Below are 24,603 nucleotides of genomic sequence, written 5' to 3'. Positions count from 1 at the left end.
ATTATCCTATTAACATAAAAAGTTGTCATGGTATTTATAATAACATATGAGATTTAACATATTACAAGTTTATAACTGTTCTTTGATAATACTTAATTATTAGTTTAAGATTTCTACCTCTAACTAATAGTTGGAAGTGTTATCCAACTACATTTTTTTAAAAAAAATATTATAGTATCAATATTTTCAACTACAAATATTAAAATAAAATTAAAAAATCATTAGATTATTCTAAAATATTTCTTAAACATTAAATTTTAAAAAAAATTAAAATATGGATTAAATTTTGAACTTTATTTTAAAATGAACACCATATTATAGCTACTATTTATGATTATAACTATAGTTGTCGAATAAATTTATTGACGCACTTCACATTGAAAAGATAATATAATTTTTTTTTTAAATTTTCTCATACATCTTGCTCTTTTTTTCTTTTATAACATTTAATAATAATTTAAATAATTTACTTTTCCCCCTTAAATTAACTTCATCATCCCAGAACTATCGCTTTACAGTGTTAAACTAACAAGATGACGTCGTTTTGTTTTTGGCTAACCTCCCTTTCTGGATCTCCATCTTCCTTTAATTAAGAGGTTACAAGTTGCGTTAGCGACTTTCAACTTTGAAGAGGAAGACTTTGTTAAAGGAAAACAGTGAGATAGAGATGCCGAGAAACACATTACATTATTGGGTGTTGATAGTTGTTTTTATTTCATTTTCCTCTTTTGTTATGGTATCATTATCCAAAGAACAACCAAGTCCAAAGCAATGTGAGGATCTGGGTTTCACGGGTTTGGCCATTTGTTCTGATTGCAACACTTTTGCTGAGTACGTCAATGACAAATGTATCGAATCAATACCCTCTTCAAAAAAAAATCATACCTTTTTATCATATTGGGTTTCCGTTGTTATGCTGTTATAGTAGGTTGTTTGATTAAATTTTGGAAATTTAAGGCTTTGTGTTTGATGAATTCTTTGGATTGGTTTTGGTGTTATCTGTTTATGGTCTAGTTTTTTTTTCTGGGTTTTGATTTTATGGTCTCTGAGGCTTTGTCTGATCTTAAATCGGAGGCAATGATGCATCAATTTTGACACTTTTGCATGTTGACAAAGTTCAGTTCCATGTAATGAGGTTAAGCTTCAACTCATCATCATAATTCTTACTATAGTCATCTTTTAGTTGGAAGCGACAGTTTGATTAGTTAAATGAATTAGAATTGCCAGTTTAAGATCAGTTTCTTTCTCAAATTTCTCAAGTTTTAGCTCCATTCTATTGGAAACTTTAAGTTCTCTGAAGTGAAGTGATTATAATTTGAATGTCAAATCCGCTATGCGGACTTCGGGAAGTATGACTTTACTATTTTCGTTTATTGTAGGAAAATTGTAGTTAATTCGAGGTATTACAGTTTTATTGTTGTTCAAATTGCCCTGCCTCATTTTGTGTAACCAAATTCCTTAGGCTCCTGTCAAATTGAATTCCCCTACCTCCTTTGTGCAATCACTTGGATTTTAACTGCAGCACCAGTTAGCTGTGGTGAGAAGGTGTATCTAGCACCAAAAAGCTCACCGGACACTTGTTTCAGTTGGGAACATTTTGACTGCACTGGTTAGATATAGAACTATCTGCTACCTTCAGTACAAAATGAAGCTTCCTCGTGATTCTACTGCTTTATGATGTTAGCGTTGAGTATGCTGAACCATAGCATAATAGTTTAAGCTGGGAAGACTTGGTGTGATGTGGCAATGTCATTGTCTGCTAATTGTAATGCATTTTCTAACAGAAAAGAGAAAAAAAGGAGTGACACTGGAGATTTTAAAGATCACAGCTATTCTGGTGTGTTTATGCTACATGTTAAACTCAACACTGAAGACCAAACAATTGACATATGCATTACATACATCAATCTGACTGTACCTATATGTTGACGACAGACTTGATATCTGACTGCAAAAAATGTTGCACCGAAGACTCTGATGATTCTACAAGTAAGGTATGAAATATGCTTTGGAGATGGGTTTATTTTTTGGCATGCGAGAGGGGTTCCAAACTTTATGCTTTAATAGATTTTCAGCCACCAATGTTTGTTCACTAAATCTCTCTTTCTCATCATCTGCTATCTTTCTTCTTCCAAATAATCTTTTTCAGTTCTATATTGCACCTACTGGAAGTCATATAATTCTTAGATTAGATTGAGAGTTGTGAAAGGAAGGATGTTTCTGTTTAGCAAAAGTGTTATTGAATTCTTAATTAGTTCTTGAATTGAACCCCTAGCATGTATAGTACTAATGCAGGTGCCTCTGACAAAATGACTTTTTATTTGTATTAATCAAGGGTTTTAGCTTCTTAGACTTTGCATGTAAGAATATGGAACATGTCTTCTTTCAAAAATGCCTTTTACCAACGACTGTACTCTAACATCGTATAAGGACTAATTCCCCGACTATACATCATCAAGTACGAGAATCCCCTTAATAGTGAATTGCACTTCTGTGTCTCTTTAGTCTGCTCATTTTGATTTTGGGTTTCTCCTTTTTTTTCCCGGGAAATGTGGAAAGCGAACCATACGATGGGACTGCTGAACAAAAAGCTGCTAAATTCTAGATATTTTTGGTTTCCACATTTTCAATCATCATTTTCAGTGGTAATGCTAGTTGTTTCTTAAATTTGGTATCACATGCTGTGTTTTTTCCTTTCCTCCAATTTCTAAAGTTTGCATCTATATTTGTGCAACTGCAGATTACATATTCAGGTGCAATACTGGACGTGTGCATGAGGAAACTGGTATTCTATCCGGAAATTGTTGGTTTCATTGAAGAAGAGAAGGACAAATTTTCGACAGTTAAAATTCAATATCTTTTCAATTCTCCTCCCAAGTTGATCATGTTGGATGATGAGGGCCAACATAAGGAAACTATAAGGTTAGGTTCCTTCCATTGATGCACTTAGCTCATATTGAATTGAATGCTATATTCACTGAATAAAGAAGAATTCACTCGGACAGTAACTTTGGCCTTCTTACCATTTAAAGCCAACATCCTAGCATGTTTATCTTCTACCTTGCCCCTTTTGTTTTCTCCCTCTATAATCTATGCTCGCTTGCATTATCCTTTCTTGCATTCTGGTGAAAATAATCCTAAATCTTGTGATTCTTTTGCAGAATTGACAATTGGAAACGGGAGCACATACTGCAATTCCTGCAGAAGAAAGTTCCACCCAATTCGGCAAGCTCGTAGACACTTCTGTTCGGATTCCGGTTATTGCAAGAGAAAGTAGAACCTAATTCAGCAAGGTTTGAGTGATTTCTTTGTGTTAGCCTTTGTCGATTTTATAAATATGTGCTTGATCATGACATAATAGAGTATGCAGTGTATCAGACACTACTATAAGGCAAAGTGGCATGAACTAGGTGTGCCCTTGTAGAATCAGGGCTCATGTATGTATCATATTCATGCCCCTTGAGAGAATTCTAAATTGGATTGTGATGTTTATTATTATTATTCTGTACTGTTATTTTATATAAAAAGATGAGTCTTTCTCACCTTCCATAAAAGAACTGAAAATTTTCAAAAGAAAATTTAATGAGTTGAACTATGAATCCTCTGAAGACTTTTGTGCAGTTTCTTGTGACAAAATATCACAAGCCATGCAGTACGCACATGCTGCCGGTGTCAACGTAGGGGTCGGTGATCAAAACTGTCAATGTGAAAGGATTCCTTATTTGAGCAGCAATGGCTGCCGATGGTGGTCCACAACTCAGACCAATGATGGTAAAAGAAAGCGCCATTACAAAAATGACCTTTCAACAACATAGGCCAACTAATCACCATTAATGCCACTGTTGAATTTTAAGATACAGACACGCAGATAGTTGTTACTTATCTGATAATGTGAATATGTATTTCCCATTTCTCATCATGACCTGTACGTTTAGCCCCTATTTTAAGTGCCTTGGGTTGCTTCAAAAGGACACATCAGTTGCTCAATTCATGTCAAGAAGTTTTTATAATCGAATAGGTTGAATGCAGGTCGTTACCGGCACTGGCATAAAACTAGAGTGGTGCAGGACTGCGTTTTAGATACGCAAATCTACCGATCTAAGACTAATGATTTTGCCTACCACCATCCTATATCTTAGTTCATTACCTATGTAAGTTTTGTTACAACAAAATTTTGTGCATTGGATGATAAGATGGTTACTTACTAAACCGATTTACTGAATTCCAAAGCCTTCCGACTGCCGTGAAAGGAAACGTCAGTTGAATTGTGAGATAGCTCTAATCGAATTTAGGAGATGTGGTCTTGATGGGAGCCCAAATATCGGCACCGTTGCTCTGAGCAACTCCTACGGTACAAGAGATCGGAACAAGACATAAACCTCGGTTTCTCAGGCTATAATGTTCTACATTCTGGAAGAAGAAAACAGATCCCATTAAAATGCACCCATAGCTTCTGAACTATGATTCCTAGTCACTTAACATCTCTATAGTGTTTCATGCTACATATCATAATATTTTACTACTTTTATGCCCATTTGATGCTTACCTGCGTATTATTTGGTGTTGTTTGGAGGTATGGGGCACTCAACACCTGTAAACACCCCAAAAAAAGGCCATCTATACATAAAATTTTCTCAGCATACCAAAACAGTACAACGGGAAACAAAAACCAACCTTAACCTGTTCGTGAAGAAATTGTATGTATTCCATTGCCTCCAGGAGGACAGAAGAAGTATCCGTCTGCAACGAACCAACACGGCTTCACAGTTAAAACATGAGAGGCAACTTCTGTCCTTAAAGACATGCATAAATTCTACTCCGATGTATATAATTAGTCGACGAATTTACCTTTCCGTACGGTGAAACAAGCTGCTGCAGAGCGACAATGTGTTCACTGAGCTTCTCTTTTCTATCCTATTGCAAGAAAGAGGAAACTAAGATCAATACTAATCTTAGCAACAAACAATATCAAACGCATATAGCATTTGGTTTAGTACACAGTGAAGAAATGAATGTAGAATCCAGATATAAGTTGTATCATCGAGAAGATATTTAATGTAGAGTAAAGATAGGTAAAAAGACCTTTGTGGAGACATACGAATCCTCCTTCTGCCGTTTGGATGCCAAAGAAGCGATACTACTATGGTAGACAGAGCAAGGTCCCCTTTTGTTTTCTATCATCTTTCCAATCTCCATCCCTTCTTCACATGTTTAAAAGACAAGAAAGAATCACACTCGACTTACATGAAAAGCATAGTCAAAGATATCCAAGAACACAACTTCTTATTTTTATACCAGAATAAATTCAAGGAAAAACAAAAAATAGCATAGGAAAGCTCGAGGCCTTGCTGAAAATGGCGATCGTCCCTTTGCCTTTCGCTTTGGACATCGGAGAAAGGCATCCGGCTATATATAGATGTTGACCTTCAATTTTATTCAGGTAAGAGAAGTTATACATTATATGAGAGAGTAAAATTCGACTTGACTTAAAAATAATATTTTTTTAATTTCAAGTTATTCGAGTTAAGTCAAATTATTGATTCGATTTTCAAATTCAAATTTTGAAATTTCGAGTTACTCAAAAAATAAAAAATTTGATTGACTGTTTTGATAGCTTTATGATTTAGTCTTTGATTTTCTTATTCCTTCAATTTCTCCTTCATTTTAAGTCCAGTCTTTACTAAATTTGAACAACATGCTCCTAAACTATCGTAGAATACCTGTGTTTTCAATTCCTCTTTTTGATAACATTTTTTTTCAATCTAATCTCTCAATTTTTTATGATTTCTTTATTTCTTCGATTCATTCTCCATTTTAAATTCATTTTTTATTAAATTTGAATCACTTGCTCCTATACCACTATAGAATACCTATGTAACTTCCATTCTTATTTTTTACTAAAAATATACTTTCTTTTTATTTAGTACATTAACTTTATATTTTACTTAATTTAATCTTTTGATTGCCATTGTTATTTAGTCAAATAACATTTTTCTCAAGGGAAAGACAAAATTGAACGCTTTATGAATAAGTTTTTCATTTCTTCTTTCAACAAAAAACAATCATCAACATCCCAGAGTCCAACAGCCGATTGTTCTATTTTTTCTTCTTCTATGGGTAGCTAAAATCTGAAGGTTTATTTGCCCAAAAAAAAACAGTCAGCTTGTTGCGTCTGGAAAGTTGAAAACTTTAATGAAGGATCAAAGTCCTAATCCCGAAACTGCAACAATTGAATTAACCCACCACTGCTGAAGCCTCAAAGAAGCGGGTAAAGAGGGTGTATACAGAATGGAAGCTTGTGAGAAGAAATAGAGGTTTTTAAGATAAATTGATAGTATTGTTACCAAATTTAATTAATTATTATTATTTGTAGAACTTCTTATATGAGATATTGTGATTATTATTTTTAAATTATTCAAATGAAAAATGTGTAAGAAAAGAAAAATAATTAAAATTTATTTGAAAATGATATTTTGTGAATAGTTTCTTATTTGACAGCTAATATCCAACCGGGCAACGAGGAAAAAAGCAGCCATATTATTATATATTTAATTTTTGATATTTATGAAAGAAATTAAAAATAACTATTAATACTTTTTCTATTTTATTGTCAACTTCTTAAAAAGGGTTTTTCAGTCTGTACTACAATAACTATTTCTTATTATATATAGATTAATTTTTCATTCGATTATGTTTTTTAAATTAATTCTGATTGTTTTTACTTGTAATTTTCATGTATAGATTATGATTGTTCATGTCTAGTTTATTATTTATAAGACTAATTTTCAAAATTCAGGATTATTGTTTGGATAATATTACTTTTAATGGGTATTTTTTTTTGAAATAACGTGTTAAAAAATTTAATCATATGAAGTGTATGAAAATTCATTCTTTTAAGTAGGGTGTTTATTGAAAGTTGTTCTGAATAAACAATTTTTGAAAGTCATTTAGTGTATATGATGTATTCTTCATATTTTATACATATACGATAGTAAGAATAATTGAAATGAGCATCCAGTTCAGTTGGTAGAGCACAATGTTCTTAACTTTGAGGTCGTTGGATCGAGTCCCATGGAGGGCATTTCATAATTTAGAGGTTTCTTACGGAAGTTGCTCTCAACCTAGTGTTGGGGGCAGCCTACTATCTTATCTCCCCCTTACCCTATTACATATGAGAACAAGGGACAACCATTTATTTATGTGCCTTCTTCATATTTCATACATACATAATAATAGTGACAATTGAATGATGTTTCATAAGTCGTCAAATTATCTATATGTATTTTAAAAAGACATACATAATCAAGTGATTTATAATAAATATTGTAATAAAGATCCTAGTTAAGAAAATATTTTTTTCACCCCATATGACTAAACAATTTTTCTAACACATTACTGGAGCGATTTTGTATATTTTAATGATTGTATATTTTAACAATTTTTAACAATTTTTCTAACACATATGACTAAAAAAATAATATTTATATTACCGCTGTGTTTTTAATTTGGCGGGAAATCGTTGTCAGAGCAGTTTCTGCATTCAGGTGGCGGTTTCTAATTTTGGGTCCCATTCCTGCTTCTGCTCTAAAAGATAAATGACGTTCTCCTCACTCCAACTCACTCGCTTCAATCTCACTCTCTCGGCGGTTTTGCGCGCGCGGCTACCACGAACGCCGACGTGGTAGTCACGAGCACCGTGCGAAAATGGACATTTATAAGGAGATTGTCATGAGGCCCCACGAAAGATTCACAAAATGTCAACCGAGAAATGTCGGCGCGTGGGACCCACAAGCTTTTTCAAAGTTTCCTTAATCACTTCTAATGAAATGAAATGAAACGGTGCAACAAAAAATATATACATATTCAGGTATGTGTTTGTTTAAACATGATGTTATTTATAGTTGAAGATAATGTTATTTTTTTATATTTTAAGGTAGAATAACTGCGTTCAAAAATTCTGAATAAATAATATCTTATAATAATTTCATACTATTAAAAAAAACACGTCGAGAGTCTCTCTACTATATTAAAACTTAATATTTATTCCCTCTGTTGTAATTGTACGATATTGAGTCCCTATGGTATTTTTTTTTCAAATTATTTAAATAAATTACATTGTCCAAAACAAGAGAATGATCATTTTATGTAATACAAAAATATGTACATAACCATCCAATACAAAATTTGATATAGTTGATCGGGTTTTGAATGAATGCAGCTATAAGCATGATCTGTAAGTTCAACCGTAAACTGTTCTTGAAATAGAAGTTCTGAGTTTTGGGTACGTAGATAAGAAACCCTTACAAATCCTTTGCCCTTTGCCTCAATTCATTAAGCTCCAACTCAATCTCGGTGTCCTGATATGGAAGCGGCTTGTTACTGGAGGCGGAAACAGTTCTTCCAGGTGGAAGCTCTCCTTTCTGTTTGTCGTAAGAACGGGAAAACCCAATTAAAACCTTTCAAATTGTTGAAATTCAAGACAAGTTTATGTGGTTTTGCCTAAGCAGACCACTTTAAAGCACAAGACAGAATAATGTTCGATATTGTTGCAAACAAGAAAAATTACTACATAACCGAGTATATTACTACTCATTGTTTCTTTGATATTGTTGCAAACATGTCAAAATGCACTTTTGACTTTAATAGAAGTGCCTGGAATATATATGCACACACATATATGTAACACAGAAACCTACCTAACCAGTCAATCAAAAAGAATTCAATTTTACATTAAACAAGAATGAGATATACCAGTGAGCTACCATACAGTTTCTTTTTCAAGTTTGCAAGATCGTCATCAACCGATGTGCTCTCAAGTAATGCAAACTGCATATTTAAGTAACGGGTTTCATTATGAGCTGAAAGGAGAAAATGTTGTAAAAAGGAACTAGCAAGCATATAAGCAAATATATATTATCACAGCAAAAAGGTCCTACATACGTGAACTGCATTGTAATGTAACCTTGTATTCTTATTCTGATTATGAAATTTCGGATGGTACGACAATCCAGAATATGAAAAGCAACTTTTCCGGTAAATTAATCGTGTTTCTGATAATCTTCTGAGATCAAAATAAGTGTGCACATCCCCTCCTATCATGATCTGCTTTACTTACAGGAAAACCTTTTCCATATTTCATATCATAGGATAAAAGTAAACAAAATACTTCAGAAAGTCAGCTTTGATTTCAAAATAATTTGAGTCGGCATAACCCGGCCAAAAGCTAAGTTGGCATTTCCTAGATACGCCAACAAAAACCCATTAACACTCTTCAAAACCAGGCCTATGATGGTCACTACCAACAAATGATGCAAATTATCAGATACCAACAATGGAAATATGGCCATTGAAAGTTTAAACTGGATTTAAAGATTGCAAAAATAAGAACCGGGTAGTCAATACCTTCCCATCAAGATCATCAGTGGTTAACTGCCCAAGAGCTTCAGCTTCGGACTCCATTGCCAAAACTGTCCATGAAAAAGAAGTTGATAAGAGACTACCAACCACAAGAAATGCAAGATACTATCAATCTTGACTAATTGAAAATTACATACCAAAGAAAGATCAACACTCATCAGGTGCATGACAAGGATGATAATATATATATATATATATATATATATATATATATTAAGATACTGAGTAATGACATTTTTAATGAAATATTTGGTTCAGAAAATGATAGTTCATTAAAAAGCAGCATTTTCTGAGAATGGATGGGCAAAAACAGACACACATATCCTCACATCCCTCAACAACATAGACGTTTTTTTAACTCAGGAATCTTCTTCACAATGCAACATCCTCAACTGGAGATATTGTGTCAGTGTAGTAGAAGAAATCACCTGATAAATTTACTGGATGATATTTTATATTTAAGAAAAGTTCCATCAGAAACATATAGATCAAATTAGATGTAGATGCTTAACAAAGGGCTGAAAAAAGCTTTAATAGGCGCACTTTCACTTGTGTCAAAAATCATAATCTTGCTAACCCCGAAGCATGAATTAATGGGATGCTTACTTACAACAAACAAGTTCCAACCTAAGATTAACTCACCTTTCTCTTCCATCTTCTCAAAAGCCACTAAAGCACTACTAGTGTTGACATTTCCCACCATCTCATTTACTTTTGTAGCAGTTCTGAAGCAATATCAAAGTCATCATGACCATCCAGTATGATAAAACACAGAAAAAGGAGGGTAGCAATTGGAATAATAATGGAAACTACCTTGCAGACTGAGCCTGGGCTTTTAAAGTGTCTTTCTTTGACTTCTCCTCTTGTATCTTGCTTTCCAAAAGCTACAGAAAGTGGAATTCAGTGGATGCAACCTCAAAAATCCATCAATGTGCACATATTAACAAGATTAAAATATGATGCAAATAATGTTCTTATTACATCTATTATTTTTTTGTTTGTTAAGCATTTAATCAGTTTTTTTTCTTTACATCAAAACCATCTGCCACAAAGAATGTCATTACTGAACAATTATTTATTTCAGTCATAATTCTAAGGCTAAAACTTTACGTTTCAGTCTAAGCATTTATATGCTAAGCTTCCTGGTTCATTTATTTCCATGTTTTACCCAATATTTCTCTAAGCTGTTGTGAGTAGGCACTAAATTCAAAGCAAAATGTTGACATATGGATTTTGAAAAAAAATAACATTTTCAAAGGAATTACTCTTAAAATTGGGGACCTAACCAAAAACTAATCCTGTGATAATGTTATTTTAAACACATAGATTTCATTAGCATCACTTTTATCACTTGAGACAAAGCACTAAGCCCCACATTGGTAGAAGGTCACTTTCAGAAATAACATATTGTCATTAATTCAGAAGTTTTTCACCCTTATGTGTTTTGACAATCCATCTTTGGTTTATCATTCTAAAGGCTAGGTACATTTTCTTCTCTATCACTTTCAAATCACTCCTACTGTTCATCATAGAGTCATGCCATATACTTCATTACAAACATTTAAACACATAGCATTTCAGACCTAAGGCAATATTCCTAATAAAAATCCCGACCAAATTATCTAAATGAACAATATTCCGATGATATTTATAGTAGTAAAGATACATAGACATACCCGTGTATTGGAGACAAGATTATCAATTACGCTTTTTTGCTGATCAAGTTGACTTTCAATGAATTAGCATTATCCTGCTGCAACAAAAAGGAAAAAAAACACATTTCACCAATTATTCAATTAGAAAAGAGTTATCCACTTTAAGAATCAGGAATTGATGTTATATATTCTATGGAAGAAAAACAGATTTTAACCCCAAAAAAGTTTTCTGGATCAGTTGCACAAGTCATTAATTCAAATTACCATGTCACTGGTGTTCGCATAACTTTGCATTGAGAAAAACAAAGGAAAACAGGACGAGACATAGAACCATAAAATTTTCTGAAAAAACTGATATCTTCTGAAATAATTTTTTTTCCTAAAAATAATTAAGCTCACATAACATTAAAACTAATTGCCCAATCATAACATTAATGCAATATGCAAAATACAAAACGTAACCTTATATATCCTACAACTTGAAATTAAAGTTACACCCAGAAAAATACAACAAAGCAATTGTAACTGTCAAAATGCCTTTAATTCTTCTATTAACCTTTTTGTAGGACTCGTCTTCTCTTCTCTTTTCTCTATTCCTATTCTTTCTCCATAGAGTTCAGCATCCTTTTGCAACCCTCCACTTTTCTATTGAGCAAAGATACTAGAACCACGGCCCAACATTATAAATCTGATATTGTGTTCTTTGTTGCAAGCCATATCAAACCTTCTCCCACATTGAAATTGGGAACTCTAAAAAACCAATCACACTAACTGTTCAGATAAACTATGTTAAGTTTGTTAATCTAATTTGCCATTCTCAAATCCTTCAAGACACAAAAGTGTTTAGAGCTATGTTACTCCAACTATTCATTTTTCTTGAAGCGTCAAACACCCGTGTTGGACACATTATCCAAGATGGTACTTCAAAATAACCTCCAAGGACCATAAAAATACATGGAAAAGCTTGTTTAAAAATTGAACATACCTGTCTCAGATACATATTAACATCTGAAACTCACACTAAAGTCCAAGTAAATAGGTTTAGGGAAAGCTTTGACAACTTATACACCAAAGTCTAAGGGGCATGTCATCTTAATGAAATCAAATACCTATGAATATTTGCTTACATATTTCAAGGATAAAGAAACTGAAGATCTAGAATGATTTTATAAAGAATGCTCAGAAGTCAATTTTCTAAGTGGCAACTTGTACATCAAATTCTAAGTGGTGTATCATCTTAATGAAATCAAATACCTATGGATGTTTGTTTACATATTTCAAGGATAAAGAAATTGAAGATCTAGGATGATTTTATAAAGAATGCTCAGAAGTCAATTTTCTAACATCTTACAGCCAAAGATTTACACCTCTTGAGGGCTTCACGTGCAAGATCTTCTTCTCCTTTCTGAAGAGCTAACTGTGCTTTACGGTACCTTTATGAAACCAACACTTAATGAGGACATTTGAACATCAACATACTCTACAGACTAAAGAAACATACTACTTAATCCATTACCGATCTTCAGAAGCCTGTTGTGCAGCTTTGTACTTATTTTCCAACCGCTTTTGAGATGCTAATACCTTCAAATGAAAAAAGGATCATTTCTGTATACTTAAGGTGGGAAGAAAATTAAATTGAAAGGTAGAACAAAAAATCATGAGAACATAAAATCTAAGTTCATCTAGGCATCTAAAGTTGAGTGCATAACTGCATATGCTATGTAATTATGAATAAAATAAACTAAGAATATCAAAAGCAACAAGGAAGGTCAGTTAAAGGAAATTAAAAGAACATTAAGAAAGGAGGCAAAAGAGAAACACGAGAAACTTGAGAAATAAAAAATTATGAGGCTTACTTGTGCTGTGGTTGTCTCATCTTTACCAAATCATCATTCATTTTAAGAACAGCTTGATCTAAGATTTTCTCAGGGTTTTCGAAGGAACTTAAGAGTGCATTTTCATATGACTTCCGTTATCAGTGATATGAGTTAAGTTATTGAGATAACACGCCAAAAGTTGGAATCAGAAGCCATGGTATCATTATATGAGTGTATAAATGATTCCTAAAATCTGACCTTAACAACTCTAGCAAACCATCAAAAAGGTTCATGCGAGTACCAAGAGCACCACCACCTTGTCTATAACAATGAGATCTTCCCGGAAGAATCCTTATGCTTGAGGTTTTTAGGGAAGCCACTGTTTAGAAAGGAACAAGAAAAAACTACTTTAGGTTGTATTTAGATGGTTTAGATGATGTTAGACAGTCCTTTGAATTTGATATTGTCATCCGTTGGGATGAGGAAATGTCCTTCCACGGGAGTTCACTCCTTCATATTACTCTCTAACATCTCCTAGAATGCAAACAATCTAGTGCAACAACAGAAAAATGGGATGAAAATCAAACTACAGAATCAATAATGTGGATTGAAAGACAATGGTTTAAACTTTAGAGCTTTAACTGAACCATTAGCAAATGAACCAAATTAACCAAAAAAAGAGAAAGAAAGAAGTCATCGCACATAGAATCAGCTAAGCTTCAAAAAGGTTTAAACTTTGAAGTATTCCATTTGAGTTAAGCAAACTTGTCAATTTACTTACCAAATGGCATTCCTTAGCAACACTCTTTCCTACTTCTCAAGCTATCAAAAAAAAAAAAACAAAGCTCTAGATATATAAAGAAAAGTACATATGCATGTATGTGACATTATCCCATCACAGTACATTAAATTCAGTTCCAAAATTTCAACATTGATCTACTGGTGTAGCATGGAAAATGAGAAACACGATCAAGTCAAAAGCAGCAGAGAACTCTTAATTCACTGAACTAATAAAAAGAAACAACAATTACCCATTAAAATTGTACGGAAGAAAAGGACAGAGGAGGGGTAAAATGAATAGTTTCTTATCCCGATGCAACAATTATCCATTAAAATTAGAAGTAAGAAAAACGCCAAAGGAAGGATATATCTCCGTCATTAAAGAAGGAAGTAGTGAGCAGGTTCTCAGCTAAACGACAACTACCCAATAAAATTGAAATTAAAAAAGCCAAAGAAAGAGTACCTCCGCCATTAAAGAAAGAAGAAGTGAGTGGCTTCTTAACTAAACACAGGCTGCTACCAGTCCCGGAGCTTGAAGAAGCGGCAGCAGTGGGTTTCAAACGGAGGGTCAATCCTGTAATTATGTGAGATTTGACAGCCATTTTAGGATTACCGATACGAAGGATTTCTCTTATGCTTTGAGTCTGCATACAAAGAAAGAGACAATTATATCATCACTCCGCTCTATGATACACATTTCCTTTTTAAAGTAGAAATATTTACCCGCATTTGTGTTTTAATTTAGGGTAAACTGCACTGAAATACATTAAACTTTTAGATTTATATCAATTATACCACTAAACAAAATGTCGATATTATTTCATCATTAAACTTTAAGTTAGACTTCAATCTAAGCACTCCGCCGTTACCCCCAAACAACAAGCTGACATAGACTTCAAAATTAAAATATTTTTTACGTAAAGGTAAAAATCGACGTCGTATGGGATAAATGACTTATTATATCTCAAAAAAAAAATGATGTTTATTAAAAGATTGAAACCACTGGAAAAATGTTTTAATCTCAAAACTCTTTGGGGAAAAAAACTAAAACATTTCTTTGATTTTTTTAAAAAAAGTCACGACTCGTGTGTGTAGTTATTTGGTCAATGTAAGTGTAATGTTTATTCTTTTTCAATGTTCAGTATGTCATAAAATTAGGCTTTTTAATTAAATTTGTAGATAAAGTTAATATCTCTGAGAGTATTACACATTTGGTTGTTATGTGTACGCAGGGAGAGATGTAAAAAAATACATATGTTAAGAGATGTTAACTTAAAAAATATATATTAAAATCTTAAGAGGTGTGAAATTAAATAATTAATATAAAACACAAAGAAAACACCTTAAATATAAGAGAATTTAAAATTTTTAAGAGGTGTGACAGATTGATCTTTGTGTACGTTTATGATTTCTCATCGTACTTGTCAATGATTTTTTATTGATGTTCGATGTTATATGTCAATTTAAAAGTAGTATATTTTATTTGATGTTGAATATTTATTTTATCATATATTTTAAGGGTTTATGTTTAATTTTGATGCTTTGAATGTGATGTGCATGTTAAATAAACTGTTCCCCTCTCAATTTATGGATTTTTATAAATTGTAATTGTTTTAATCTCACATTATTTTTTGGGTACAATTTAATCTCACATGATTGGTTAAATAAATTTCAAGATTAATTTAAAATTATGATACTTTTGTTGGTAGATGTCTCAAAACCAAATATATTTCGCATTATGATGTATCTGATGTTGTGAAAGGTTCTAATCATTTGTTTGTTTGAAGAACTATCATGACCACTAAGTATTTAATTGGCTTATATTATAAATTAGTACCTAAATTATACTTTTTGTTATCTAAGTACCTAAAGTATTTTTTTTTATTGAAATAAGTATCTAAACTTATCTTTTTGGTCCAAACTTATCTAATGGTCGATATAATGTTAAGAGTGTTTATCAAATGATAACGGATCTTTGGTCTTTCATTTTGATTGGCGAAGAATACGATTCCGGATTAAACATGTACTTATGTTATTCTATTATCATTCATAACAGCAACTTTATCGAAAGTGTGTATTTGGCATCATAGCTCTAATGGTCGATATAATGTTAAGAGTGTTTATCGAATGGCCTCATCTTTTCACTCTTTCATCCTAGATCATAAGGTTGATGGGTTGTGGTGGAAGTTTATTCTATTCGATAAATATTTGTGTTAAGTTTTTACAGTGCGATGATTTTTATTTTGAATCTGAATGTTTTTAAATAACCAGTGCATTACATTACAATCTTTTGATTATGGATTTTCGATAAATTTAAGAATTATTTTGTAATATATCAATAAATTTAATAATCATTTTATAAATTTGATAAAGTTTAATGACTATATTTTAATTGTTTGAGAAGTTTAATGATGATTTTATAACTCTTGAAATTTGAGTGATAAAAAAGATTATTTTAATATAGTTTAGTGACCATCTAACATTTTGATAATTTTATTGATGATGTTAACTTCTAATTATATAATAATGTAACACTGCCACGTGTTAATAATAATATTATTATGTATAATTTTAATAAAAATTAAATTTTATAAAAATATGTAAAATTCAAAATTAAGAACTCCTGTATTTGAAAACAAAATTCCAAATTCCAAATTCTGTAAATTGAATCACCTAAAATTTCGTTGGAACTATAGTCAAAACAAATGAAGCGTTCAGATTCAATGAGGTGGATTCAAATGTCTGTGATTGGAGCATTGATTTATTTTATTTTTATTTGGTTCTCATCTCCGTTAAGAGGATAAGGAAGGCCCCTTCTCGCTAATATTAGTTGAACCACTTTAATTACTCGATCACAATCGCCAAAAAAAAAAGATGCCTTCAAGCTGCGAAATCTGTTGTGAACTGCTCATCGCCATTTTGTTCCCTCCTTTGGGTGTTTGCTTAAGGCACGGTTGTTGCAGCGTGAGTAAAATTTGTCCTTTGTTTTAGGTTGAAGTTTCGATTTTTGGTTTAAATTGAAATTGAAATTGTGGGGTTTTGCAGGTAGAGTTTTGTATTTGTTTGATTTTAACGATTCTGGGTTATGTTCCTGGGATAATCTATGCTCTTTACGCCATTGTTTTTGCGAATCGAGATGAGTACTTTGACGAGTACCGGCGACCACTTTATTATTCAAGTGCTTAGTATTGTTTAATTATGAATGTTTGTGATGCTCTAAGCTTTGGTTTGATTTTTGATGTGTTGCTGCTCTTTGACTGATCTTGATGTACTTATGCTGTTATGAATGATAATGGATCTTTGGTCTTTCATTTTGATCGGTGAAGAATGCGATTCCGGATGCTTTGATCTTATGTTTGTTTAGAGAAACATGATGAGATTGTTGAATCTGCCATTAGAAATCATTTCCCTATCTTTTATAATGACTAAAATGGAATTATTTTAATTTTCTTAAGGCTAAACTATATTTCTCCCTTTTACAAGATAGGTTTTGAATAAACAAAGATTACCTTTTTAGGTTTGTGTTTACACGTACGTAATAGAATATTATATAGTATGTACAAGAGAAAAATAAAAGAATAATGAATTTTAAGGTTTTTTTTCTCTTAATCTTAATCTTCGATAGAAATTATAATCTTCTTAAAATGTTCTTAAGGCGGTTATAGAGTGAGAATTGAAAAAGTTAAATTTAAATACTTAATTGAGTTGAAAAAATTATATATAAATACCAAATTGAACTAAGAAGTAAATTTACCAATTTTAATTAAAAGAAATTAGTTCAAGTACCTTAATCGAGATTAAAAAAATGTTCTAATATAAAATTCTTGTATGGAAAAATGTTGATCTATTATTCCAGCAGGCTCAGCTAAGCAGTACTCGGTGGTAGTCTTAGATTTTTCCTACATTATACATTAGCGAGAAACAATCTTCTATTTGGCTCACCGAGAGATTTGCTACTGAATGCGACCGCCAAAAATATAACATCAATTTTTTTGTGCTTGCATCGCTGGTAGAGTTCTTGGGTTTGTGTTGGCATCTCTTTTCTTGCTGTCATGGGTTCAACTGTACTGAACTATGCAATCAAAAATCAAGGTTCCCTGTTTTGGAGGAACTAGAGCAACTACCCGATGTGCCATACGAAGCTCCACTCGAACCATCGACAGGGGCCTGATTTAGGCATTCTATAACCAAATACCGACGCTTGTGCAACTTGATTGAGAAGGTTGTTGCCTCAAGAATCACAGGAACCTGATAACGTTTCAGAAAAATAAGGTATAAGAGTATAAGGAATTTGATCAAACTGTACAAAACTAGGATGAAGATTAATGCAAACAAACCTGTGTGTTGATGCGTGCCACTTTGTGCACATTCAGAAAGCCAACCATATCCTGGTAACCAGTGATGAGTTGTGCCAACTCCTTGTCTTCATCTGAATGAAGAATCCAAGAGATTAATAAGTTGGTACAAACTTGAAATCAATAAGTGCAAATGATAATCACGAGGTAGACTGATAATAAACCTTGAGTTGCTTTGACAGAAAGCAGCGTGTCTGCCATGTGCTGCCATCTTTTACCGAAGGATGGTGAAAGAAGGGAAGGAGGAAAGGTTATTATGGCGACCGAATTCGAAGACTGTATCATGCTTTTGAGAGATCTAATAAATGAAAGCATCTCCCACTCCTGCAATAGTTTATATTATGACCCTTTAAAATGGCATACCATCAAAGAGACTTCTAAAACTACGACTTCTACGGTTTGAATGGTCCAAAAACATTTTAAATTTATTCACTTATGGAAGTGGATTTTGTAATATCTCAATAAATCTTAAAAATCTACCACTAACCATGTTAGAATATGCACACTGTGGAGCACAAAATGATTGGATGGTGATACGACCAGCACAAGAAATGCTGCCATCATTTCTACAAGATTGCCAAAAAAAGAGGAATGACCGAAAAGTATACCAAATGGAAAGAAGGAAAAGAAAGGTAATGGCAAGTTAGTCGAGACACTAAAATAAGATTTTGGAACTTCATACAGGATTCTTCATGCAGCTATAAGGAAGATGACAAAACAGGTAATGATAAAATCAAACATTGGCAAATATAGCAGCAGGATTAAATGTTTCCAACATCATTAATATATGAACATGGAAAACAATGATACCGTGGCAACTGAGATAAAAATGTTGCACATCTATCTTGAAGAGTGGAAAGATCCGAAGAATCTTGGATGCTAACACAATCTATGCGCTGCCCAATGATTAAGTGCCTCTCTAGGGGCTTCCGCAAGTCAAATTCATTAGAGTACTCATGTTTTCCATCTGCACCATGTTCACGTAAAGAGATACAACTAGTACTTTCAAAATGAAAATAGCATGAACATTGATTAAGAACAGGGCACTTCCAAACAAACAACAGAGGAGTGACGGTAGAATGAACATTGATTAAGAACAGTGCACTTTAAAACAAATACTGAAAAGGCGATGAGTGTAATGAGGGATAAACTACCTCTTTGGCCATCAAAATTTAGCTGATTTTCACCAAAATACTTCTTATACTGCCAAGCAATTCTCAGACCTTTCTCCTGCAATTTTTTTGAATATGACATTCACATTCGAAGCATTTAAACATACAATATTTCAAACAAACTGAAGAAACCAAAGAAAACGGGAGTCAAAGATGAAGGGACCTGATGTGGATCAGGTTCCCGGGATTTGTCATCTTTGGATGCAGCGGGACTAGGCAAAGTACCCAAAAACCCCTTTGGATCTCTGGCTGGACTAGCATAGAGAAGAGGTTGGCCGTGAATAAGTCCCTGAGCCATGAAATTCCTCAACAAAAGCATGTGATGAGGTGCTTCTGCATCTTCCATCACCATAACTAGGCTTCCCAAAGGGAACCCACCACCCAAAACCTCTGCATAACAAGTAAAAACTATTCAATAAGAGAACACCTCACTCAAGTCAGTGACAAGAGAATGTTAGGCGATTATGTGTATGCATTACTGTCAAGGTCGGGTATCCCAGAAGATAGAAAGACCATGCCATTAGGCCCACACTTAAGTCCAGGGCCTAGAGATGGGGCTGCACTGGAAAGGTTTCGACAGAAGCTGCTTGTCCGAGTCTTGGCCGTAGCCATAGCAGTGGCAACAATCAAAAACCAAAACACCACACTATGCGGTGATCTAAGACTTTCCCGGTTCTACTCCAGCAAGATTGTTCAAGCAATACCCTGTTGCAGACTAAGTCAAAACAAAATCTAAAAAACCAACAATAATTATCACTAAGAAATAGCTATTCATGAAAATTAACTTAGTTTCTTCAGTAAATGGTAAAGGAAGACACATGATTAGTTAATTTGCGGAAGAGCTGCTTGGCTCTCATTATTCAATGGCATGAAAAGAGAGTCAATTTTACAGGGTTCAAGGAATACTAAGACCCCCACCTGGAAGGTGTTATTGGCAATAAAAATTGTTTTCATAAGAAAGAAGACGTTCTTTCACCTATGAAGTATAATCAAACTGAGAATACCAAATGTCTGAAATCAAGAAGGCTCCTCCTATTTCAACAGACAGTGTAACCCTCTTAACTCGGCCTAGAAAAAATTAGGTCGCACCCAGAGAGCTCAATTGAAATCTTTTCCCTCGTGGAAAACGTGTTCGTTCCAAAACTTAAAAATTAACATTGTAATAAAGAAACAATTCCTCAAATCAATATTTCATAGTTTTACTAGAATAAAATATATGAGAAAAAATCCAATATAAAATACAAATAATAAATATTCCCAAAACATGCAAAAACAATCCGAAAATAATTATAATTTCCAAGTCCCAAATTATTTAAATAAATAATACTAATAATAATAACGATAATCCGAAATGAGAAATCCAATTAAAGTTTCATACTGAATGAAATAATCTTAATTTAAAAAACGCAGTAATATTGAGTAGTCTAAAATCAAGAATCTGAAAAAGAAACTATAAGGGTGTAAGCTATTAAGCTTAGTATGTCTATAAAGTTCATAATCACAAGCAGGGTTTTAAAAAACGGTTCGCGATCGCGATATAGCGGTTTCGCCGCCGTCCGAGTTACCCGCGACGGCCGCAATAGTGTCCGCGACAGCCGCAATCACGGTAAATCCGAAATAACCGAAAACACGACCGCGACCACGATTTGAAACCCTGGTCACAAGTCTCACATCACAACTCAAAACATAATCCAATTCAACAGAAATATTCAGAATCTGAATAATATGCAAATGAATATGCACTCATACGCCTTACACCGTTCAAAGAGTAGGTTCTCTAAAATCATTCTCTACTAACACATCCGTCGGCTGAATACACTAAATTTCCCCTATCAATCCCAATCCAATATGACATAATATCACAGTTTATCCAAATTCTGATCTGATCCGAATATAAAAAAGATTTACATAATCACATAGTCCAAATGCATAGCATAAAGTTCGAAGCTGATAATTAACATGCGTCACATAACATATATTCGAAATGCATTTGATGCAAATCATTTCACAAAACAGACATGCTTCCAAATCAATTTTAAATCAATCAATCAATAATCATAGAATAAATATAGTATCAAATAGAGACACACCTCGACAAAATAACTATTGGCAATCGTGACGTCTCCCATGGTCAGCTCTAACAGTGGGTCACACCGAATCAGTTATTACGAAATAATTTAATCATAAATTAATACTCTACCAAACGTCAACGCCAATTGAACTAAAAATGCCAACTAGTACTCACGATCAATACGGGTAACATGGGTTGGTTCGAAATTAGCAGTTATCGACGGTGGAGGAGGCAATTCAGTTACTGATTCGATTTCTCCTGAAAAATACAGCATCCAATTAATATCCCCAATTCAACAATTCCGGTTAACGAAAAAATTAAAACGGCGTTTAATATAATTTCCCATTCAAAATGGAACCGGACAGCGGGTGTTTGGATTTGAACGATGGCGGCGGCCGGGCACCAGAGGAGAGGCTGAGGGCGCCCCACGGGCTTCAGAGGGCACCCCATGGTGGCAGAGGGCATACCAGCGGCGGCAGGGTGCTGCCCAGCCCGCACCAAAAGCGGCAGCAGCCCCCAAGGTTAACCCGGGTGCTGCCCAGGCTTGAAAAGGTCGACTAAGCCTTCCACACGCGAAGCCCCGCCAGGGAGAAACCAAAACGGCCGTGAACAGCCCCGGCCACGACAGTTGTGCAAAGGGGAAAATGGATTTTTCAGTTCTGTTTACCGAGAGAGGAGAACCCGCGACAATCACGAGAGATGAGGGAGCGACGAAGCCTTCGAGTAACCTTGCGGCGACCCTGGTTCGTGCGAAGAAGAATGACGACGAGGGAAAGAGTGATGCAATGCAATGGCGAGAAGCAAAGAGGAGCAGAAGGGAAAAAGTTTGAAGCAAGCAGCCGCAAGACAATTATAGAATAGGGATTGAATTCTAATTAAAAATGGGTAAATATCCAATTTAGTCCTTTCGTTTCCTAGGGTTCACGGAAGTGGCCCAATGTTTTATTTTTTGTACAAAAGAGTCACTAAAATCACCATTTAGGCATCCGAATTTCAATCAGTTTGATTTAGTCCTACATTCAAAATTTAGGGATTTGAAAGAAAATCTTCAAATTTTAGGATTTTTAATTTGGGGCTAATCTGGAGTGTTACAGACAGACAGTTAAAACTTTTAAAATCCGTGCAAAATAAGTAAAAAAATTAAGATCTAAGACAAACGGTTGAGGTCTATATTTATCTTTAACTTTACCAAAAACACAGAAAGCATCATGAAAAGAAGCAGCAAACTAGCAATTCATATACCATCCCCCCTGTCTATCTGTCCTTCATAATCATTAGAGCTTAAACTGCAGCTTTATCAAACCCTTGAATAAACCAAGAGTTCATGTACAATCATTCATCAAGTTATTCCATCCAAGGTTAAATAACTCAATTTGTTTCTTTTGAATGGACAGATAACAAAGCTGTAAAACTCTTCTGTCGTCTCCAACCTCAGCAAACATCATTCAATATATCACCTAATAGTAAAAGGGCTTCCGGTTCCAAATTCCTTTCCTTCGATAACTTGTGGTTTTACCTCACCAAAGAAATCGAGTATTGTAGAATAGCATTTAAACATCTAATTAGACCTTTTGTCTCTCATTTAATTTTTTTTTATTTGCAACAAATACCCCTAAGCCCCAAATTAACAGCAGCATGAAAGCAACCAATATCTAATATCATAAAAACAATAATAATGATATCAAATCTTCACATCCAGGTTGAACAAACAACTGAAAATCAACTCTTATAGATGTCCGCTAATTTATCTACTGACCAAATTGGAAAATCTTCGAGAATGAAACAATTGAAAAAAAAAAGAGAATGGAAGATGAACATGAACAATTCTGAATCGAAGATCAATCAGTTCAAATAACAAAGGAAACAAATAAAATTAAAGGCTACACATAAATTCAAGCAGCTATTTCATTTTATTTTACAAGCAGAAACATGAATGAGATCACGCTAAAACACATATAAACAATATTATTTTATTATATTCATAAACAGAGAGAATTGATATCGGAAAAGAAGGGGCCTTGCGACTTAAAAGAAAGAGGTACGAAGTTCAGGCGAAGGAGATCGCAGTTCCGACGAGATTCCGATGAGTATTCCTATGTGAAAGGGAAGGAAAGGACTGCAATAGAAAACTCAGAGAAGTAAGGCGAAAAATAAAGTTCAGAACTATATATGCGAAAAGGGAATAAATCGTCTAAGAAATGCCTGAATTCTTACCCTTCTTCTTTTTTTCTTTCTTTAAAAAAAAATAATTTTAACCTTTTTTTCTTCTTTTGCTTTTAACTTATAATTGGACTTAAAAATAATAATAATTGGCTTAATGCGTTTTATTTATTAATGGATAAACAACAGAATTAATCATTTCGATTTTAATTTTGTACACTATTTCTCGTTAAATTTAAAAAACATAGTATTTTATCACTTTCATTCTTATTTAATTAAGACAATGTTACTTTTGTTTAATTTTTTCACTAACTATAATTAAAATTTCAATGACTAAATATTTAAAAATTGATAAAGTAAGTGATCACATCTCAATTAAATAAAAATGAATATGACCACATATTAATGAAATAAAAATAAAAATGATCAAATATTATACTTTTTATATATGTGAGAAAAAATATGCAAAACTTAAACAAAATGATAAATCATGTAGTTTACCCTTTATTATTTTAAAATTTTATATAGATTTTTAATGAAAACAAATTAAATACATTTATTTAAATTAAATTTAAAAATAAATATATTAAATTTAAATTTTATTATAGATTTAAATAAATTTCAAGTTAAAACACAAATTAAAGAGCACGTATATAAAAAAAATCAAAATAATAAAAATAATTTAATATGATAAATTATATTTAATTATTTACTTGTTTAAACTTAACAAATTCAAATAATTTAAGAATTCACTATTATATATTTTACTTTATTTTGAGAATACTTTATTTAAAAAAAGTTATGGAAATATATATATATATATATATATATATATATATATATATATATGAATTTATGAATTTTTAAATAAATTTATGGAAATATTTATATATATATATATATATATTAAAAATTATAGATTATTTTAATTTGATTTTTTTGTTAAGATAGATCAATTTGTTAATCGGTTTTTTTAGATATTTAAATTATAAAAGTTCAAATCGATTCGGAATTTGAAAAACTTAAGTATATATATTAATCATTGAACACATGTAAAAATATCACGTCAATAATATGTGTCGATTATTACTCAATTAACGATTTTCTTTTAATATGAGATATTTTGATACAAAAAAATGAAAAGTTTAAAGCCAAATTGATCATTTGTGCAGACGT

General features: G+C 32.8%; 5 protein-coding genes across 8 annotated transcripts; 2 read left to right on the top strand and 3 right to left on the bottom strand.

The window, feature by feature from the left end:
* The first annotated feature begins 641 nt into the window (after positions 1-641).
* Positions 642-3,500, top strand: LOC120198038 (selenoprotein F-like). The gene is made up of 4 exons (XM_039199431.1): positions 642-848; positions 1,936-1,994; positions 2,741-2,922; positions 3,162-3,500. Exons 1-4 carry the CDS (start codon positions 668-670, stop codon positions 3,235-3,237), a joined length of 498 nt encoding a protein of 165 aa, XP_039055362.1. The 5' UTR covers positions 642-667; the 3' UTR covers positions 3,238-3,500.
* Positions 3,501-3,988: 488 nt separating this feature from the next.
* Positions 3,989-5,372, bottom strand: LOC120198031 (transcription factor bHLH153-like). Its single transcript, XM_039199426.1, has 6 exons — positions 5,296-5,372; positions 5,083-5,201; positions 4,849-4,914; positions 4,675-4,740; positions 4,547-4,591; positions 3,989-4,410 (listed from the first exon to the last, which is right to left on the bottom strand). The coding sequence occupies exons 2-6, from the start codon at positions 5,194-5,196 to the stop codon at positions 4,279-4,281; spliced, it is 423 nt and encodes a 140-aa protein (XP_039055357.1). The 5' UTR covers positions 5,197-5,201; positions 5,296-5,372; the 3' UTR covers positions 3,989-4,278.
* A 2,848-nt stretch (positions 5,373-8,220) lies between these two features.
* On the bottom strand, positions 8,221-12,969 carry LOC120198120 (membrane-associated 30 kDa protein, chloroplastic-like). Its single transcript, XM_039199501.1, is given in 10 exon segments — positions 8,221-8,420; positions 8,752-8,826; positions 9,403-9,467; positions 10,060-10,142; positions 10,231-10,301; positions 11,094-11,146; positions 11,149-11,167; positions 12,424-12,505; positions 12,589-12,653; positions 12,955-12,969. Coding segments are annotated over 10 exon segments (648 nt in total). The 3' UTR covers positions 8,221-8,300.
* Positions 12,970-16,497: 3,528 nt separating this feature from the next.
* On the top strand, positions 16,498-16,984 carry LOC120197771 (UPF0057 membrane protein At4g30660-like). The gene is made up of 2 exons (XM_039199174.1): positions 16,498-16,633; positions 16,715-16,984. Exons 1-2 carry the CDS (start codon positions 16,544-16,546, stop codon positions 16,853-16,855), a joined length of 231 nt encoding a protein of 76 aa, XP_039055105.1. The 5' UTR covers positions 16,498-16,543; the 3' UTR covers positions 16,856-16,984.
* A 683-nt stretch (positions 16,985-17,667) lies between these two features.
* Positions 17,668-23,123, bottom strand: LOC120197770 (elongator complex protein 4-like). Of its 4 annotated transcripts, none has more exons than XM_039199171.1 (11): positions 21,631-23,123; positions 21,442-21,525; positions 21,287-21,333; positions 19,676-19,901; positions 19,360-19,586; positions 19,179-19,254; positions 18,835-18,991; positions 18,512-18,590; positions 18,189-18,348; positions 18,007-18,098; positions 17,668-17,917 (listed from the first exon to the last, which is right to left on the bottom strand). In XM_039199171.1, exons 4-11 carry the CDS (start codon positions 19,806-19,808, stop codon positions 17,750-17,752), a joined length of 1,092 nt encoding a protein of 363 aa, XP_039055102.1. In that variant the 5' UTR covers positions 19,809-19,901; positions 21,287-21,333; positions 21,442-21,525; positions 21,631-23,123; the 3' UTR covers positions 17,668-17,749. The 4 variants fall into 4 exon arrangements, with proteins under 4 accessions (XP_039055102.1, XP_039055103.1, XP_039055101.1 ...); XM_039199172.1 differs by having other exon boundaries at positions 21,935-23,123; XM_039199170.1 differs by having other exon boundaries at positions 21,442-23,123.
* Between the last annotated feature and the right edge of the window lie 1,480 nt (positions 23,124-24,603).

The sequence above is a fragment of the Hibiscus syriacus genome, unplaced genomic scaffold (assembly GCF_006381635.1).
Source record: "Hibiscus syriacus cultivar Baekdansim isolate YM2019G1 unplaced genomic scaffold, ASM638163v2 tig00117056_pilon, whole genome shotgun sequence".
Taxonomy (NCBI): Eukaryota; Viridiplantae; Streptophyta; class Magnoliopsida; order Malvales; family Malvaceae; genus Hibiscus; species Hibiscus syriacus.
Note: the sequence above shows the minus strand (reverse complement) of the source record. Positions and strands in the feature narration are given on the sequence as shown.

Coding starts and splice junctions, on each gene's coding strand:
- LOC120198038 (XM_039199431.1), top strand. CDS start 668: ATGCCGAGAAACACATTACATTATTGGGTGTTGATAGTTGTTTTTATT. Junction 849..1,935: donor TGAGTACGTCAATGACAAAT/GTATCGAATCAA, acceptor TGTTGACGACAG/ACTTGATATCTGACTGCAAA. Junction 1,995..2,740: donor CTGATGATTCTACAAGTAAG/GTATGAAATATG, acceptor GTGCAACTGCAG/ATTACATATTCAGGTGCAAT.
- LOC120198031 (XM_039199426.1), bottom strand. CDS start 5,196: ATGGAGATTGGAAAGATGATAGAAAACAAAAGGGGACCTTGCTCTGTC. Junction 4,741..4,848: donor TTGTTTCACCGTACGGAAAG/GTAAATTCGTCG, acceptor GGTTCGTTGCAG/ACGGATACTTCTTCTGTCCT. Junction 4,592..4,674: donor TTCTTCACGAACAGGTTAAG/GTTGGTTTTTGT, acceptor GGGTGTTTACAG/GTGTTGAGTGCCCCATACCT.
- LOC120197771 (XM_039199174.1), top strand. CDS start 16,544: ATGCCTTCAAGCTGCGAAATCTGTTGTGAACTGCTCATCGCCATTTTG. Junction 16,634..16,714: donor TAAGGCACGGTTGTTGCAGC/GTGAGTAAAATT, acceptor GGGGTTTTGCAG/GTAGAGTTTTGTATTTGTTT.
- LOC120197770 (XM_039199170.1), bottom strand. CDS start 19,808: ATGGCTACGGCCAAGACTCGGACAAGCAGCTTCTGTCGAAACCTTTCC. Junction 18,591..18,834: donor TTTTTATCTCAGTTGCCACG/GTATCATTGTTT, acceptor GCAATCTTGTAG/AAATGATGGCAGCATTTCTT. Junction 18,099..18,188: donor TTCTGTCAAAGCAACTCAAG/GTTTATTATCAG, acceptor TTCTTCATTCAG/ATGAAGACAAGGAGTTGGCA.